The sequence below is a fragment of the Mustela lutreola genome, chromosome 13, assembly GCF_030435805.1.
Source record: "Mustela lutreola isolate mMusLut2 chromosome 13, mMusLut2.pri, whole genome shotgun sequence".
In the NCBI taxonomy this organism is placed as follows: Eukaryota; Metazoa; Chordata; class Mammalia; order Carnivora; family Mustelidae; genus Mustela; species Mustela lutreola.
Genome location: NC_081302.1, coordinates 55636963 through 55656927, shown reverse-complemented (window position 1 = coordinate 55656927; position 19965 = coordinate 55636963). Strand labels below are relative to the sequence as shown.

The 19965-nt window shown below is 36.0% G+C and overlaps 1 protein-coding gene across 5 annotated transcripts in view; it reads left to right on the top strand.

The window, feature by feature from the left end:
• CCDC122 (coiled-coil domain containing 122) overlaps positions 1–19965 on the top strand; it is a 43267-nt gene that overhangs the window by 16048 nt on the left and 7254 nt on the right. Inside the window, exon 6 of one of the 5 annotated variants that reach the window (XM_059143825.1) lies at positions 9707–10052. The exons of the other annotated variants lie outside the window; for them this stretch is intronic. Within the exon in view, the coding sequence (XP_058999808.1) occupies positions 9707–9736 (30 nt within the window). The 3' untranslated portion in view covers positions 9737–10052. Of the gene's footprint in view, positions 1–9706; positions 10053–19965 lie in introns of those variants that run through there. 5 annotated transcript variants of the gene reach the window in all.

Sequence of the window (19965 nt, the reverse complement as noted above, 5' to 3'; positions counted from 1 at the left end):
CCTGTATTTTTGCTCTATCATATTCTTCCTTCCTGATTCTCTAAAATTCCTTCTATCTTTTTCAATTCAAATCTTTTAGGATACTTCCAATTTAACTCTTTTAGGATAGATCTGCTAGTGACAAAGTCTTTTAGTTTTTTTACATCTGAGGTCTTGATTTCCCCTTCACTCCTGAAGGATATTTTTCTGCATACAGAATTCTGAGTTTGGCAACTTCTTTCCACAGTTGAAAAATGCTTATTTTGTGTTACTTCTTTCTGACCTTATTTTGCATTACTTCTTTCTGTCCTCCATTATTTCTGATGAAAAACCCCCTGCCACTCAAATTGTTTTTCTCCCTATACATAGGTGTTTCTTTTCCTTTTTTCAAAATGAAATATGATTAATATACAGTGTTACATTCATTTCAGGTATACAATATATTGATCTTATTTATTACTCAGTGCTCATCACAATAAGTATACTCTTAATTCCCTTCACCTATTCTACCCATATCCCCCACCACCACCTTCTCTCGGTCAACTACCAGTTTGTTCTCCCTATTGCAGAGTCTATTTTTGGTTTATTTCTTTCTTTTGTTGTTGTTGTTGTTTTCAATTGTATGTATGTATGAGATCATATAGTATTTGTCTTTCTCTGACTTATTTCACTTAGCATTATACTGTCTAGATCCACCTATGTTGTTGCAAATGGCAGGATTGTATTCTTTTTCATGGCTCAGTAATATTCCATTGTGTGTATAAACAACTTCTTTATTCATTCATCTATCATTGGACACTTGGGTTGCTCCTATAATCTGGCTATTGTAAATAATGCTATAATAAAACATAGGGGTGCATTTATCCTTTTGAATTACTGTTTTCATATTCTTTGGGTAAATATGTAGTAGTGGAATTACTGGATCATATGGTAGTTCTATTTTTTATTTTTTTTTAGGAAATTCCATACTATTTTCCACAGTATGGAGGAAACTCCATACTGTAATTTAGTTGTAATATATATACTGTATATCCACAGTTTGCATTCCCATCAGCAATGCATGAGGACTCCTTTTTCTCCATATCCTCACCAACACTTGTTTCTGGTGTTTTGCTTTTAGCCATTCCGACAGGTATGAGGTGACCTCTCATTGTGGTTTTGATTTGCTTTTCCTTGGTAATGAGTGATGTCCCCAGAAGGAACCAGCATCACCCAAGGTGTTTGATTCTTGCTGCTTTCAAGATTTCCTCTGTCTTTAGTTTTTAGAAGTTTTTCTGTGATGTGTTTTGGCATGAATTTCTTTGGATTTATCCTATTTGGTTACTCTTAGGCACTTGATTCTATAGGTTTATGTCTTTTGCCAAATTTGAGAATTTTCAGCTCTTATTTATTTGAATACTTTTTCAGCTCTGCCCCTTTTCTTTTTTCCTTCCAGAACTCTGATGACTCAAATGATCTTTTTTATGGTCCCACAGACCCCTGAGACTCTCTTATTTCACTTTTCTATCTGTTCTCTCTGTTATTCAGATTGAGCAATTTCCAGTGGTTTGTCTTCTTTCCCTGATTCTTTCCTCAATTTCTTTATTCATTTTGGTATTGTATCTTTTCCATCTGGTTCTTTATATATTATATTCTTGCGCTGAGACTTTCTGTATTTTTGTTTCAAGCATGCTCACTGAAGAATTTTTATGATACCTGCTTTAAAGTGCTTGTCAGGTCATTCTGACTTCTGTGTTTTCTTTATGTTGGCATAGGTTGATTATTTCATAGTCAGTTGGATGAGTGTTTTACTAGAAATATGGACATGTTGATTATTATGTTTTAAGCCTCTGGTTCATTGTTAGTTCCAGGTGGTGAAGGAAGTTCATATTCTCCACTCTGTCTCCATTGACACCCATGGAAGACAGAAGGGCTTCTTGATACTTGAAGCCATAAGTGGGAGTTCTGGCTACCCACTAGGTCTCTACTGATAACCTTCTGGCTGGGAGAACAGGAACACATCAGTTGTGCTCCTAATGCGGCCTTTATTGACAAAATGTAAACATGGCCTTGTTACTACCAAGCGGTGGTGAAGGTCCTAACTCTCTAGTAGGCCTTCTATGACATTGCTCAGTAAGAAGAGGAGGTTGCCTTTTTACCATCAGATAGGAGTAGAAGTCCAGGATCCCCAAATGGGTTTCACTGATACCGGAAGCATGATTTGTTACTTTCTAGTGTAGATGAAAATCCCTGGCTTCCCAATTAGCATCCTCTGACACCACCCCTGCAGGGAGATTGAGGTACCATGTTATAGCCTAGCAATGGTGGAAGTATAAGCTTACCATTCAGTCTTTACTGGTGTGGGAGGTGGCACATTCCTCATTTTTTGCAATATTTGACTTAGTAGTTACTACTTTAAATGTTTCTGTCTTGCTAGGTAGCCCTGTTCCTGGTTCTTTGGCTAGAGAGCAGGCATTTCTTAGAGTTTTATTTATTTTTTATTTTTTATTTTTTCTACATCTATTGACAATTCCAGGTTGCTGTCCTCTCTACTATCCACTTTGGGATATTTGAGGCAAAATAAAAAGCCAGGGAACTCACCACCATATCTTTCCTTGGGTCCTGAGGTCACTAGTCAGTTTGCCCTCTTCTCTCCACCTTTTAGAAGCTTCTTATGTTTGTAGCCTTAATTTAGTTGTATTTAGTGAGAGAAATAGATATTTTAAAGTACATCTACTTCATATGGACAGAGGCAGAAATGTAAATGGGTATTTCCAATGGTAAAGAGTAATGTAAGTGGTCACTAATATTAGATTTAGATGGAATGTCATTGAGCTCAAGACTTGATTTTTTTTAATGTTTTCATCATTAAACTATTTGTCCTGAATTTTATTAAGCTGTTTTTAAGCTTTCATGACATGATAGATATACTGTTGTTAAGATTCTTCAGATGCTTTTTTAATTTAGTTTTGTCACCTGTAACACATTTTAAAATAGTCTTCACTTCTATAAATGAAAATTTAAAAAATTAGAAATTATCCAAACTAAATTATAAAACTGAAAGACAAATATAGCCACCCCATTGTTTTGAGAACATTGCATTTCTGTTAAACAATTTCTCTTATTGCTTGATGAGAATTGCACATCGATAAGAATTAACTGCTTTCTCAAAACAGCCATTTTTATAAAGAAGATAAATTCAAATACCAGAATATTGTTATGAATTTTTTCTTATTTGAGTCTTTTCTTTTCTCGCCTCTCTTGCATGTCTTTAGCCATTTCCTTGGTACAGCTCATGATCATCTCTTACTTGAATTATAGCATTCTTTTGTTCTAATCCTAAATGCTTTCAAACATTTTGTACTTTGCATGTTTTAGTTTTGATGTTAATGTTGATTTTATAATTTTTGGTTCAGAAAAAATGAAAATAGGTTTTGAATTTCACATTTTTTGTCAAATAGATGTTTTTTGTATTTACAGACCATATCTGAATAAAACAATTATTTCTAAATTTTTATCCCAAAAAGCCTTTTTCTCCAGCTTATTATCTGACTTTATATATGTTTTAGAAGAAGAAATTGGTGAAAAAACTAGGGAAGCAAAATACCATAAAATCACCAAAACAAGCTTCAAAGCAACATTCAGTGATTAAAATGTTATTTGGCAAAGCCAACAAATTTCAGGGAAGGGAGACTTGGCAGTAAAGAAATTTTTAGCAAATGATGAGTGCTACAAGCAATATTTTGTGATGACGGACATTATGTGAAGTATTTTGAGATTCACTAGGGTTAATCTTGACTAAATTTTGTAGGATCTGAGCTGCAACTTTAAGAAGAGAGGGAAAATTTAGAGGTTTTTTTTTTAATTTTTTATTTTTTATAAACATGTATTTTTATCCCCAGGGGTACAGGTCTGTGAATCAGCACTCACCAAAGCACATACCCTCCCCAATGTCCATAACCCCATCCCCCTTCTCCCAACCCCCATCCCCCCAGCAACCCTCAGTTTGTTTTGTGAGATTAAGAGTCACTTATGGTTTGTCTCTCTCCCAATCCCATCTTGTTCCATTGATTCTTCTTCTACCCACTTAAGCCCCCATGTTGCATCACCACTTCCTCATATCAGGGAGATCATATGATAGTTGTCTTTCTCCGCTTGACTTATTTCACTAAGCATGATACGCTCTAGTTCCATCCATGTTGTCGCAAATGGCAAGATTTCATTTCTTTTGATGGCTGCATAGTATTCCATTGTGTATATATACCACATCTTCTTGATCCATTCATCTGTTGATGGACATCTAGGTTCTTTCCATAGTTTGGCTATTGTGGACATTGCTGCTATAAACATTCGGGTGCACATGCCCCTTTGGACCACTACGTTTGTATCTTTAGGGTAAATACCCAGTAGTGCAATTGCTGGGTCATAGGGCAGTTCTATTTTCAACATTTTGAGGAACCTCCATGCTGTTTTCCAGAGTGGCTGCACCAGCTTGCATTCCCACCAACAGTGTAGGAGGGTTCCCCTTTCTCCGCATCCTCGCCAGCATCTGTCATTTCCTGACTTGTTGATTTTAGCCATTCTGACTGGTGTGAGGTGATATCTCATTGTGGTTTTGATTTGTATTACCCTGATGCCGAGTGATATGGAGCACTTTTTCATGTGTCTGTTGGCCATCTGGATGTCTTCTTTGCAGAAATGTCTGTTCATGTCCTCTGCCCATTTCTTGATTGGATTATTTGTTCTTTGGGTGTTGTTTGCTAAGTTCTTTATAGATTTTGGACACTAGTCCTTTATCTGATATGTCGTTTGCAAATATCTTCTCCCATTCTGTCAGTTGTCTTTTGATTTTGTTAACTGTTTCCTTTGCTGTGCAAAAGCTTTTGATCTTGATGAAATCCCAATAGTTCATTTTTGCTCTTGGTTCCCTTGCCTTGGTGATGTTCCTAGGAAGATGTTGCTGTGGTTGAGGTCGAAGAGGTTGCTGCCTGTGTTCTCCTCAAGGATTTTGATGGATTCCTTTCTCACATTCAGGTCCTTCATCCATTTTGAGTCTATCTGTGTGTGTGGTGTAAGGAAATGGTCCAATTTCATTTTTCTACATGTGGCTATCGAGATAATTTTCCCAACACCATTTATTGAAGAGGCTGTCTTTTTTCCATTGGACATTCTTTCCTGCTTTGTCGAAGATGAGTTGACCATAGAGTTGAGGGTCTATTTCTGGGCTCTCTATTCTGTTCCATTGATCTATGTGTCTGTTTTTGTGCCAGTACCATGCTGTTTTGATGATGACAGCTTTGTAATAGAGCTTGAAGTCCGGAATTGTGATGCCACTAACGTTGGCTTTCTTTTTCAATATCCCTTTGGCTATTCAAGGTCTTTTCTGGTTCCATATAAATTTTAGAATTATTTGTTCCATTTCTTTGAAAACGACGGATGGTACTTTGATAGGAATTGCATTAAATGTGTAGATTGCTTTAGGTAGCATAGACATTTTCACAATATTTATTCTTCCAATCCATGAGCATGGAACATTTTTCCATTTCTTTGTGTCTTCCTCAATTTCTTTCATGAGTACTTTATAGTTTTCTGAGTATAGATTCTGTGTCTCTTTGGTTAGGTTTATTCCTAGGTATCTTATGGTTTGGGGTGCAATTGTAAATGGGATTGACTCCTTAATTTCTCTTTCTTCTGTCTTGTTGTTGGTGTAGAGAAATGCAACTGATTTCTGTGCATTGATGTTATATCCTAACACTTTACTGAATTCCTGTGCAAGTTCTAGCAGTTTTGTAGTGGAGTCTTTTGGGTTTTCCACATATAGTATCATATGATCTCCAAAGAGTGATAATTTGACTTCTTCTTTGCCGATTTGGATGCCTTTAATTTCCTTTTGTTGTCTGATTGCTGAGGCTAGGACTCCTAGTACTATGTTGAATAACAGTGGTGATAATGGACATCCTGACCTTAGCAGAAAAGCTTTCAGTTTTTCTCCATTGAGAACGATATTTGTGGTGGGTTTTTCATAGATGGCTTTGATATTGAGGTATGTGCCCTCTATCCCTACACTTTGAAGAGTTTTGATCAGGAAGGGATGCTGTACTTTGTTAAATGCTTTTTCAGCATCTATTGAGAGTATCATATGGTTCTTGTTCTTTTTTTTTTTTTTAAGATTTTATTTATTTATTTGACAGAGAGAAATTACAAGTACACTGAGAGGCAGGCAGAGAGAGAGAGAAGGAAGCAGGCTCCCTTCTGAGCAGAGAGCCCGATGCGGGACTCGATCCCAGGACCCTGAGACCATGACCTGAGCCGAAGGCAGTGGCTTAACCCACTGAGCCACCCAGGCGCCCCTTTGTTCTTTCTTTTATTGATGTGCTGTATCACATTGACTGATTTGCAGATGTTGAACCAACCTTGCAGCCCTGGAATAAATCCCACTTGGTCATGGTGAATAATCCTTTTAATGTACTGTTGAATCCTATTGGCTAGTATTTTGGTGAGAATTTTCGCATCTGTGTTCATCAAGGATATTGGTCTATAGCTCTCTTTTTTGATGGGATTCTTGTCTGGTTTTGGGATCAAGGTGATGCTGGCCTCATAAAGTGAGTTTGGAAGTTTTCCTTCCATTGCTATTTTTTGGAACAGTTTCAGAAGAATAGGAATTAGTTCTTCTTTAAAAGTTCATAGAATTCCCCCGGGAAGCCGTCTGGCCCTGGGCTTTTATTTGTTTGGAGATTTTTAATGACTGTTTCAATCTCCTTACTGGTTATGGGTCTGTTCAGGCTTTCTACTTCTTCCTGGTTCAGTTGTGGTAGTTTATATGTTTCTAGGAATGCATCCATTTCTTCCAGATTGTCAAATTTGTTGGCGTAGAGTTGCTCATAGTATATTCTTATAATAGTTTGTATTTCTTTGGTGTTAGTTATGATCTCTCCTCTTTCATTCATGATTTTATTTATTTGGGTCCTTTCTCTTTTCTTTTTGATAAGTCTGGCCAGGGGTTTATCAATTTTATTAATTCTTTCAAAGAACCAGCTCGTTTCGTTGATTTGCTCTATTGTCTTTTTGGTTTCTATTTCATTGATTTCTGCTCTGATCTTTATGATTTCTCTTCTCCTGCTGGGCTTAGGGTTTCTTTCTTGTTCTTTCTCCAGCTCCTTTAGGTGTAGGGTTAGGTTGTGTACCTGAGACCTTTCTTGTTTCTTGAGGAAGGCTTGTACCGCTATATATTTTCCTCTCAGGACTGCCTTTGTTGTGTCCCACCGATTTTGAACCATTGTATTTTCATTATCATTTGTTTCCATGATTTTTTTCAATTCTTCTTTAATTTCCCGGTTGACCCATTCATTCTTTAGAAGGATGCTGTTTAGTCTCCATGTATTTGGGTTCTTTCCAAACTTCCTCTTGTGGTTGAGTTCTAGCTTCAGAGCATTGTGGTCTGAAAATATGCAGGGAATGATCCCAATATTTTGATACCGGTTGAGTCCTGATTTAGGACCGAGGATGTGATCTATTCTGGAGAATGTTCCATCTGCACTGTGTATTCTGTTGCTTTGGGATGAAATGTTCTGAATATATCTGTGATGTCCATCTGGTCCAGTGTGTCGTTTAAGGCCTTTATTTCCTTGCTGATCTTTTGCTTGGATGATCTGTCCATTTCAGTGAGGGGAGTGTTAAAGTCCCCTACTATTATTGTATTATTGTTGAAGTGTTTCTTTGATTTTGTTATTAATTGGTTTATATAGTTGGCTGCTCCCATGTTGGGGGCATAGATATTTAAAATTGTTAGATCTTCTTGTTGGACAGACCCTTTGAGTATGATATAGTGTCTTTCCTCATCTCTTATTATAGTCTTTGGCTTAAAATCTAATTGATCTGATAAAAGGATTGCCACTCCTGCTTTCTTCTGATGTCCATTAGCATGGTAAATTCTTTTCCACCCCCTCACTTTAAATCTGGAGGTGTCTTCAGGCTTAAAATGAGTTTCTTGGAGGCGACATATAGATGGGCTTCGTTTTTTATCCATTCTGATACCCTCTGTCTTTTGATTGGGGCATTTAGCCCATTAACATTCAGGGTAACTATTGAGAGATATGAATTTAGTGCCATTGTATTGCCTGTAAGGTGACTGTTATGTATATTGTCTCTGTTCCTTACTGATCTACCACTTATAGGCTCTCTCTTTGCTTAGAGGACCCTTTTCAATATTTCCTGTAGAGCTGGTTTGGTGTTTGCAAATTCTTTCAGTTTTTGTTTGTCCCAGAAGCTTTTAATCTCTCCTTCTATTTTCAATGATAGCCTAGTATTCTTGGCTGCATGTTTTTCTCGTTTAGTGCTCTGAAAATATCATGCCAGCTCTTTCTGGCCTGCCAGGTCTCTGTGGATAAGTCAGCTGCCAATCTAATATTTTTACCATTGTATGTTACAGACTTCTTTTTCCGGGCTGCTTTCAGGATTTTCTCTTTGTCACTGAGACTTGTAAATTTTACTATTAGGTGATGGGGTGTGGGCCTATTCTTATTGATTTTGAGGGGCGTTCTCTGAACCTCCTGAATTTTGATGCTCGTTCCCTTTGCTATATTGGGGAAATTCTCCCCAATAATTCTCTCCAGTATACTTTCTGCTCCCCTCTCTCTTTCTTCTTCTTCTGGAATCCCAATTATTCTAATGTTGTTCCGTCTTATGGTGTCACTTATCTCTCGAATTCTCCCCTCGTGGTGCAGTAGCTGTTTGTCCCTCTTTTGCGCAGCTTCTTTATTTTCTATCATTTGGTCTTCAATATCACTAATTCTTTCTTCTGCCACATTTATCCTAGCAGCGAGAGCCTCCATTTTTTATTGCACCTCATTACTGGCTTTTTTTATTTCAACTTGGTTAGATTTTAGTTCTTTTATTTCTCCAGAAAGGGCTTTTATATCTACCGAGAGGGTTTCTCTAATATCCTCCATGCCTTTTTCGAGCCCGGCTAGAACCTTGAGAATTGTCATTCTGAACTCTAGATCTGACATATTACCAATGTCTGTATTGATTAGGTCCCTAGCCTTCGGTACTGCCTCTTGTTCTTTTTTTTGTGGTGAATTTTTCCGCCTTGTCATTTTGTCCAGATAAGAGTATATGAAGGAGCAAGTAAAATACTAAAAGGGTGGCAACAACCCCAGGACAATATGCTTTAACCAAATCAGAAGAGATCCCAAATCGTAAGGGGGGGGAAAGGGAATAAAAAGAGGTTCAAAAAGAAAGAAAGAAAATAAAATAAAAGACTTTAAAAAAATAAAACGTATAAAGAAAAATATAAAAAGGAAAAAATATATATATTTTTATATATATATATATTTTATAGTTAAAATATATATAGTTTTATATATATATTTTTATAGTTAAAAAACGTTAAAAAAGAAAAGGGTAAAGGTTAAAAAAATTTTAGCAGAAGAAGAGAAAAAAAATGATAAAGAAAACATTAAATTAACTGCAAGACTAAAAAAAATCACAGGAAAAAAAAAAAAAAGAAAATCACAGGGAGAAAGCCATGAATTCCGTGCTTTGCTTTCTCCTCCTCTGGAATTCTGCTGCTCTCCTTGGTATTGAAACCGCACTCCTTGGTAGGTGAACTTGGTCTTGACTGGATTTCTTGTTGATCTTCTGAGGGGAGGGGCCTGGTGTAGTGATTCTCAAGTGTCTTTGCCCCAGGCGGAATTGCAACGCCCTTACCAGGGGCCAGGCTGAGTAATCCGCTTGGGTTTGCTTTCAGGAGCTTTTGTTCCCTGAGCGCTTTCCGTAGAGTTCCGGAGGACAGGAATACAAATGGCGGCCTCCTGGTCTCCGGCTGGAGGAGCCGAGAGCCCGGGGCCCCACTACTCAGTGCGCCCTCAGAGAACAGCGCCCATTTACTTCCGTCTGCCTGACCTCCGGCCGCGCTCCGAGCTCACTGAGCCTGCGACCAGTTCAAGGTAACCCCGAGCTGTGATCTTACTGTCGGCTCTGTCTCTTGTAGCCAGCTTTCCCGTTCCAATAGCCGCAAGCTCTGCGACACTCAGACACCCCCGATCCTTCTGTCACCCTGCGGGACCTGAGGCCACGCTGATCCCGCGTGGGCTTCGCCCCAGTTTAGTCTGGTCCCTCAGCGGAACAGACTTTTAAAAGTCCTGATTTTGTGCGCCATTGCTCTGCCGCTTGCCAGGAGCCGGCCCCTCCCCCCGGGGTCTATCTTCCCATCACTTTGGATTCACTTCTCCGCTGGTCCTACCTTTCAGAAAGTGGTTGTTTTTCTGTTTCCAGAATTGCTGTTCTTCTTCTCTTCGATCTGCCGATGGATTTGCAGGTGTTTGCAATCTTTAGATAAGCTATCTAGCTGATCTCCGGCTAGCTGATGAAGTCTCAGCCTGCTACTTCTCCGCCATCTTGACTCCTCCCCAAATTTAGAGGGTTTTAAGAGCTACTAGGGATCAGGAGCAAAATATATTTTACTTGATATAATATAACATGCAGCTTATACAATTAACTAATGCATTCATTTCTTGAGGTCACCCACAGAAATGATTCTGCATCTAAAAATCTAGTTGTATGAGAAAAACCCAGAGAAGCAAAGGTTAAAAGGTGAGCTAAAGACAGGATAAGAATTATTCAGATATCTAGATTACATGGTAAAGTTTTATTATCTTTATTATTCTATTTTATAAAATGTACAAGAAGAAATGTTCAGAAGTATTGAATCTATTGCTTATTGAGTGCCTGGTATTTTTCAAGCAGTTTTCATAAGCTATTCCATTTATATTCTCATAACCTATTTTGCAAAATCTCAGAAATTTAAATAACTTCTAAGAGGTTATTTAGCTCAGAGACAAGAGTAGGATGTGAATCCAAGTCTTTTGTACTTCACTTCTCTCAATCTTTTTTAAAAAATGGTTTCATTTCAATTGGAGTGCATTCTCCTTATAAACGATTAAAGTATTAGGGAGAAGGCTATAGTTCCTTTGATGACCACTTCCCATTGCATTGCTCTCTCTTATCATGTTCACCTCTCATTAATGGCAACAAATGGTTAGTGTATATGCTTCAAGGTTTGTGTGTGTGTGTGCATTTAAATTAATGTGCGTGTGTGTGTGTGTGTGAAATCATTTCCTATGTAAGGGAAGATTACATAAATGTACCACACATATAATTTTGCAACTGCTTTACTTAAAAACCTGTCTCACAGATTTTTTTGTTCATATTAGTATGTATGGGCCTACTTCAATCCTTCTAACTGCTACAAAATATGCTACAGTATATCTATACCTTAATTTATTTAACCATGCTACAACTGATAGACATTCAATGGGTTCCAAGGTTACACTATTAAAAGTAATGTAATGGGGGTGCCTGGGTGGCCCGTTGGTTAAGCATCCAACTCTTGGTTTGGCTCAGGTATAATCTCAGGGTCCAGGGATCAAGCCCCGCATGGGGCTCAGTACTCAGCATAGAGTCTACTTTCCTCTTCCCTCTGCTCCTCCTACCTCTATTTCTCTCTCCCTCATAAATAAATAAAATCTTAAAAAATTAAATAATGTAATGAACATTATAGAATACCCCCTTTGCACCAAGAATCAGAATCATTGGATCAAAAGGTAAGGTCTATGATTTTTCCAATTTTTAATATGTTCTTCTAATAATTATCACTACCACCAAACTACTTCTATTACTACTACCAGTATTATGACTAATAATAATATCATCTTAATTTGAAATCACTTCATACTGTTCTATGGATCTTTATCTTCCTCCTCATGAGGCTGATTGAGTAAATATTAAATTTGGCCTTATTGGTAGCCTCCATGTTCCATATTTGTTCCCTTCAAATTCATGGTTTTAACCTGAGCTGAACATGTGTGGGGGATAAAATTCCAAGGAGCAAGAATGCTGGAATTTCAGCATCTGCCCACTACAGCATCTGCCAACACCTCTCTACTGCCACACCTTAGGAATAAAGATCACACTCAGAACTAAGAATGTCTTTGATTTAAAAGCCAGACTAAGAGCAAGGCCTAGACTTAAGGACAGAACTGAAATAGACACTCTAACAAAAATATTAAATAAGGTCTCACAGGATCAGTATGCTCTATCAGAAACTTACCTGATTATTTGAACAAAATTCAATACTTCAGAGAGAAATAATGGAATCCAGAGTTTACGATATATATACAGCATTCAGTTAATAATGAAACATTCTTAGACATGTGAATAAATAGAAATGTATTACCCATAACTAACAGAATAATCAATAAAAACAGAATCACAGTTGACTCAGAAGTTGTTTGAAAATTTTGATACATATATTAAATATTCTACAGAAAAAAAGGTGGATAAATGGGTAAAAAGAGAGAATTTTAGTCATTTAAAAAAATGGAAATCTTAGAATTGAAAAAAATGTTGAAAAATTTATTGGGTGAAGTTAACAACAGGTTGTACATAACAGAAGATATGCTCTTTCTTGAACTTAAAGACAGTTCAGTAGAAATCATCAAAGTAAACATATAGAGAAAAATAAAAATTTTGAAGAAATACACAGAGCCTAAATAACCTGTGGAACCAGGTTAAGCAATGTGACATATTGGTAATCAGAGTCCCAGAAGGAGAGGAGAAAGAGAAAAGGGAACAGAAAAGTATTTGAAAAAATATTGACCATAAATGTTCCAAACTTGACTAAAAAAACAACACATAGATTCAAGAAACGTAGCAAACCCTGAGTATAAAAGTAAATTATAGTCAAGCTACTGAAAACCAAATACAAAGAAAAAGCCTTAAAAGCAGCTAGGGAAAAAAAAAAAACATTCTAAATACATAAGAACAGTGATAAGAATATAATTTTTTTAAATAGACTTTATTTTTGGAACAGTTTTAGCTTCATAGCAAAATTGAGCAGAAAGTATAGACAATTCCCTTACCTCTTGCTCCTGCCCACAGCCTCTCACATTATCAATATCCCCAACTAGAATGATACATTTATTATAACTGTGGACCTACCTTGAAGCATCCTTATCACCCAGAGTCTGGAGTTTACATTAAGATTCTTTCTTTGGGGACGCCTGGGTGGCTCAGTTGGTTGGACGACTGCCTTCGACTCAGGTCATGATCCTGGAGTCCCGGGATCGAGTCCCGCATCAGACTCCCAGCTCCATGGGGAGTCTGTTTCTCTCTCTGACCTTCTCCTCGATCATGCTCTCTCTCACTGTCTCTCTCTCAAGTAAATAAATAAAATCTTAAAAAAAAAACTATTAAAAAAAAGATTCATTCTTCGTACTTTTTATGGTTTTTGACAAATGTAAAGATATGTACACATAATATAGTATCATACAGAAGAGTTTCACTGCCCCCCAAATCCTCAGTGCTCTGCCTTCCATCCCTACCTCCTTAATAACCCTGTCAACCACCAAGATTTTTATTTAATTTTGCTTTTTACAAAATGACATGTAGTTGGAATCATACACCTTGTACTTTTTAGATTGGCTTTCATTAACTTAGTAAAGTATTATTAAGGTTTTTCCATATCTTTTCATGCCTTGATAGACATCGTGTGTGTGTGTGTGTGTGCCCCCCAATAATATTCCCTTGTCTGGGAACACCAATTTATTTATCCATTCACATAGTAAAGGATATCTTGGTTGCTTTCAAGTTTTGACAATTATGGATAAAGCTTCTATAAACATCTACGTGCATGTTTTTATGTGGACATAAGTTTGCAGATCTTTTGGCTAAATACCAAGGAGTGAAATTCTTGGGTTGTCTATCAAAGGTGTGTTCAGTTTTCTTAGAAACCACTGAACTGTCTTCCAAAGAGGCTATACCATTTTGCATTTTCACCAGCATTGAATGAAAGCTCCTGTTGCTTCATATCCTTACCAGCATCTGGTGTTTTAGGGTTTCAGATCTGGGCCATTATAATAGGTATGTAGTGGTATCTTATTAATTTTGTTTAATTTTCATTTCCCTGATAACATCATGTGGTACATATTTTCATATGCTATTTATCATCTCTCATCTTTTTAAAAAATATTTTTATTTATTTTAGAGAGAGACAGAGAAAGCACAAAGTGGGATGAGGGTCAGAGGGAGAGAGAGAGGGACAAGCAGGCTTAGTGCCTAGCAGGGAGCCCAATGTGAGGCTCCATTCCAGGACCCCAGGATCATGACCTGAGCTGAAGGCAGATGCTTAACCAACTGAGCCACCCAGGCACCCCCCTGTCTATCATCTTTAGTGAGGTTTCCCTTAAGGTCTTTGGCCCATTTTAAAATCTGATTTTTGTTATTGGTGTTGATTTTCAAGAGTTCTTTGTATATTTGAATGAAGTCATTCAGCAGATGTGTCTTTTTAAAACCTTTTCTCCCAGTCTGTGGCCTCTCTTATCATTCTTTTGTGATAGTGTCTTTTACAGAGCAAGGTTTTTAATTTTAATGAAGTCCAGCCTATCAATTATTTATTTCATGGCTTGTACCTTTGGTGTTGTATCGTAAAGTCATTACTCATACCCAAGATCATCTGGTTTTTTTCCTAAATTATCTTTTTAAGAGTTTTTGCATTTTATGTTTAGGTCTGTGATTTACTTTGAGTTAATTATTGTGAAGAATATAAAGTCTTTGTCTAGATTTATGTTTCTGCATGTGGATGACCAATTGTTTCTGTGCCATTTATTAAAGGAACTGTCTTTGCTTCACTATATTACCTTTGTTTCTTTGTCAAAGATCTGTTGACTATTTTTATGTGGGTCTATCTCTGGGCTCTCCATTCTGTTACACTGATCTATCTGCTGTTCTTTTACCAGTACCACACTGTCTTGATTACCACAACTTTACAGTAAAGTTTGAAGTTGGATAGTATCAGTTTTCAGTTCAGCCATCCTGGGTCTTTTGCCTTGTCATGTAAACATTAGAATCAGTTTATTGATATTTGTAAAATAACTTGCTGAGGTTTTGATTGGATTTGCATTGACTTTACAGATAAAGCTGGGAAGAACTGACATATTGGTTATATTGAGTCTTCGTATCCATGAACATGGACTATCTCTTTGTGTGTTTATTCTTTCATTTCGTTCATCAGGGTTTTGTAGTTTAACTTATATAAATCTTATACGTGTTTTGTTAGATTTATACGTAAGTACTTCATCTGGGGGCAGATGCTAATGTAAATGCTAAGTTTTTTTCATTTCAAATTCTACTTGTTCATTACTGGCATATAGGAAAATGATTGACTTTTGTAACATTCTATAATTTGAAACCTTGCTATAATTGATTATTGAGTTTTTAAAAGCATAGACATAGAGGCCAATGCAAATGGAAGGAATCATTAAATTGCTGGTACAAGAAGAAAGGTCAAGCAAGAATTCCATATAAGATCTATTATCTAATGAAATTTTTTTTAAATGAGGGTGAAACATTTAATTCAGTTAAATCAGAGCTGATGAGCTTTGCTTCCAGTAGACATGTACTACAAGAAAAACTAAAGTTCTTAAAACTGAAAGGAAATATGGACAGACTGATTAACAACAATGAAATTAAATCAGTAATCAAAAAACTCCCAACAAATGAAAGTCCAGAACCAGGTGGCTTCACAGATGAATTCTACCAAACATGTAAAGAAAAGTTGATATCTGCTCATCTCAAACTTTCCCAAAAAATAGGAGAGGAAGGGAACTTCCAAATTCATTCTATGAGACCAGAATTACCCTGATACCAAAACCAGATAAAAACACAGGATAAAAAAGAATAACCACAGGTTAATATCTCTGATGAATATAGATGCAAAAATCCTCAGCAATATTAGCAAACTGAATCCAAAAATACATTAAAAAATCATTCACCATTATCAAGTGGGATTTATTTCCAGAATATAAGGATGGTTCAGTATTCAAAAATCAATCAACATGATGCATCACATCAATGAGAGGAAGGATAAAAAAATAAGAGAAAGGATAAAAACCATATGATCATTTCAATAGATGCAGAAAAAAACATTAAATGAAGTACAACACCCATTCATAATAAAAACCCTCAATAAAGTAGATTTACAGGGAACATACCTCAACATAATAAAGGCCATGTATGAAAAACCGATAGTCAACATCGTATTCAATGGTGGAAAACAGAGCTTTTCCCCTAAGATCAAAAACAAGACAAGGTTGTCTACTCTGACCACTTTCATTCAATATGTACTGGAACTCCTAGCCACAGCAATCAAACAAGAGAAAGAAATAAAAGGCATCCAAATTGGTAAGGAAGAAGTAAATCTTTCACTATTTGCATATGACCTGACATTATATACACTACATACATAGAAAACCCTAAAGATTCCACCAAAAAACTGTTAGAACTGATAAATGAATTCAGTAAGATCACAGGATTAAAAAAAATCAATATACAGAAATCTGTTGCATTTCTATACACTAATAATGAAGCAGCAGAAAGAGAAATTAATCCCATTTATAATTCCACCAAAAATAATAAAATATCTAGGAGTAAACTTTTTTTTTTAAAGACTTTATTTATTTATTTGACAGACAGAGATCACAAGTAGGCAGAGAGGCAGACAGAGAGAGAGAGAGAGAGAGGAGTTAGCAGGCTCCCCGCAGAGCAGAGAGCCCCATGCGGGGCTCGATCCCAGGACCCTGGGATCATGACCCGAGCCGAAGGCAGAGGCTTTAACCCAGTGAGCCACCCAGGTGCCCCTCTAGGAGTAAACTTAACCAAAGAGGTGAAAAACCTTTATTCTGAAAACTATAAAACACTGGTGAAAGAAAGTGAAGATGACACAAATAAATGGAAAGACATTCCATGCTCATGGGTCGGAAGAACAAATATTGTTATAATGTCTATACAACCCAGAGCAGTCTACAGATTTAATGCAATCTCTATCAACAGCATTTTTCACAGAACTAAAACAAACAATCCTAAAAATCTGTGGGACCACAAAAGACCTTGAATAGCCAAAGCGATCTTGAAAGCAAAAAACAAAAGTAGAGGTATCACAATCCAACTTCAAGTTATATTACAAACCTGAGGAAACAAAACAGTATGATACTGGACAAAAATAGATACATAAGTCAGTAGAACAGAATAGAAAGCCCAGAAACAAACCCACAATTATAAGGTCAATTAATCATCAAAAAGGAGGCAAGATTATGCAATGGGAAAAAGACAGTCTTTTCAACAAATGGTACTGGGAAAACTGGGCAGCTGCATGCAAAAGAATGAAACTGGACCGCTTTCTTAATACCATACGCAAAAATGAATTCAGAACGGACAAAAGAGCCCACTATGAAACCTGAAACCACAAAAATACAAGAAGAGAACACAGGCAATAATTTCTTTGATATTGGCCACAGCAACATTTTTCCAGTTAAGTCTCCTGAAGCAAGGGAAACAAAACTAAAAATAAACTATTGGTACTACATCAAAATAAAATGCTTCTGCACAGTAAAGGAAACAATCAACAAAACTAAAAGGCAACCTACAGATTGGGAAAAGATATTTGCAAATGACATACCCAATAAAGGACTAGTACTCAAAAATATAAATAAAAATATAAAAATATAAATAATATATATATATAAATTATATAAAATATAAATAAAAAATATTTTTAAAAACTTACAAATCTCAACACCCCAAACCCAAATAATTCAATTTTAGAATGGGCAAAAGGTGTGAACAGACATTTCTCCAGAGAAGACATACGGATGGCCAATAGACATGAAAAGATGCTCATCATCACTTATCCTCAGAGAAATGCAAATCAAAACTATGATCAGATATCACTGAACACCTGTCAGAATGGCTAAAATCAACAGCAAAAGAAACAACAGGTGTTGATGAGGATGTGGAGAAAAAGGAACCCTTGTGCACTCTTGTTGGGAATCCAAACTGGTGCAACCTCAGTGGAATATGGTGGTTCCTCAAAAGAGATTTCAAGATTCCTTAAAAATAGAGCTACCCTATGATCCAGCTATCACACTACTGGGTGTTTACCTAAAGAATACAAAAACACTAATTCAAAGGGATACATACACCCCTATGTTTATAGCAGCATTATTTATAATAGCTATATGGAAGCAGCCCAATTGTCTATCAATTAATAGATAAAGAAATGGTATACATACATATACATAAATATGTACATATACATACATATATATAATGGAATATTATTCAGCTGTAAAAAAAAAGAATGAAATCTTGCAGTTTGCAATGACACAGATGGTGCTAGAGAGTATTCTAAGCAAAATTAGCCAGAGAAAGACAAATACCATATGATTTCACTTATATGTGGAATTTAAGAAACAAAACAAAACAAGCAAAACAAAACAAAAACAAAACAAGCAACAAACAAGGAAAGGAGAGAAAGAGGAAAGAGAAATCAAGAAACTGACTCCTAATTACAGACAACAAACTCATGGTTATCAGAGGGGAGCTGGGTGGGGGTAGGAGTGAAGCAGATAAAGAGCACAAGATGACATACAACACAGGAAGTGTTGAATCACCATATTGTCCATCTGAAACTAATTATAACACTATATATTAACAAAATAAAATAAAAACTTAAAAAAAAAGAAAGCTGGTTTTGGTTTTATTAATATCAAGTAGATTTCAGAGTACAGACTACTAAGCTAGAGTCAATTAATGAAAAGGGAATAAATGTGAATTCACCTAATCAGAGTTTCAAAATACATAAGAAAAACTGACAGAACGAAAAATAAAAAGAGACAAATCTTCAATCATATTGAAGATTTTAATAACTTTTGGAATTATTGCTAGAACAGTAGAGAAAATCAGTAAGTACGTAGAAAATTTGAACAACTTACCTACTAACTTAACCTATTTATAAAATAGTCCAACTAACTATTCATTTTATGTTATTTTCAAGTGCAAATGGAACATTCACCAAGATAAACAATACACTAGATGATAAATTGCAAACAATTTGAATCTCTCAGTCACAGCAGAATTCAATTAGAAATTAATAACCGTAAGATAGCTACAAAATACATAAACATTTTAAACTTGGGCATTATAATGCTAAATAACTCATGAGTGGAAAAAAAATCACAAGAATTGGAAAATAATTGAAGTTAGGGGTTCCTGGGTGGCTCAGTTGGTTAAGCATCTGCCTTCAGCTCAAGTCATGATTGTTGGGGTCATGGGATATAACCCCGCCTTCAGTCTCCCTGCTCAGCGGGGAGTCTGCTTCTCCCTCTCCTTCTTCCACTCCCCCACTATCCCTGGCTCATGCTCTCTCTCTCCTAAATAAATAAATAAATACTTTTTAAAAAGGAAAATATTTGTATTTATTGATGATGAAAACATATTTGAAAAATTGGGAGGTGTAGCTGAAGTAGTGTTTAGAGAAAATTTTATATATTTAAATGCCTATATTAGAAAAGAAAAAAAAAACCTTAAAAGTAATTATCTAAGCTTCTACCATAAGTAAATAGAAAAATAGGAATAAATTCAGCCAAAATCAAATGGAAGAAATAAGATGATAAATAGCAGAAATCATTAGAAAACAGGGGGGAAAAAAGGAGAAAAAAATCAACAAAACCAAAAACTGAAAAGACTAATCAAATTGATAAACCACAGCAATATGGATCAAGAAAAGAAAGAAAACAATGGGGTATTCAGGTATTGTAGCATAGCAATATGGATCAAGAAAAGAAAGAAAACAATGGGGTACTTCAGGTATTGAAGACTTATAAAGGTGATAAAGTCCTATTATTAACAATTCTATGTCAGTAACTTTAATGACTTAGAGGAAATGGACAAATTTTTAGAAAAACACACATATAACTAACACAAGAAATCACTTGTATGATTAGGCTTATGATCTATTTCAAGTTAGGCTTTATAAATGGTGTGAAGTAGGAATCAATAAAATTGAATTTATCAGTAAAACCCTTCCCATAAGAAAAATATCAGACTAACATGTAATCACTGGTAAATTCTATCAAATATCTAAAGAAGAAATAACACCCAGCCTACACAAAC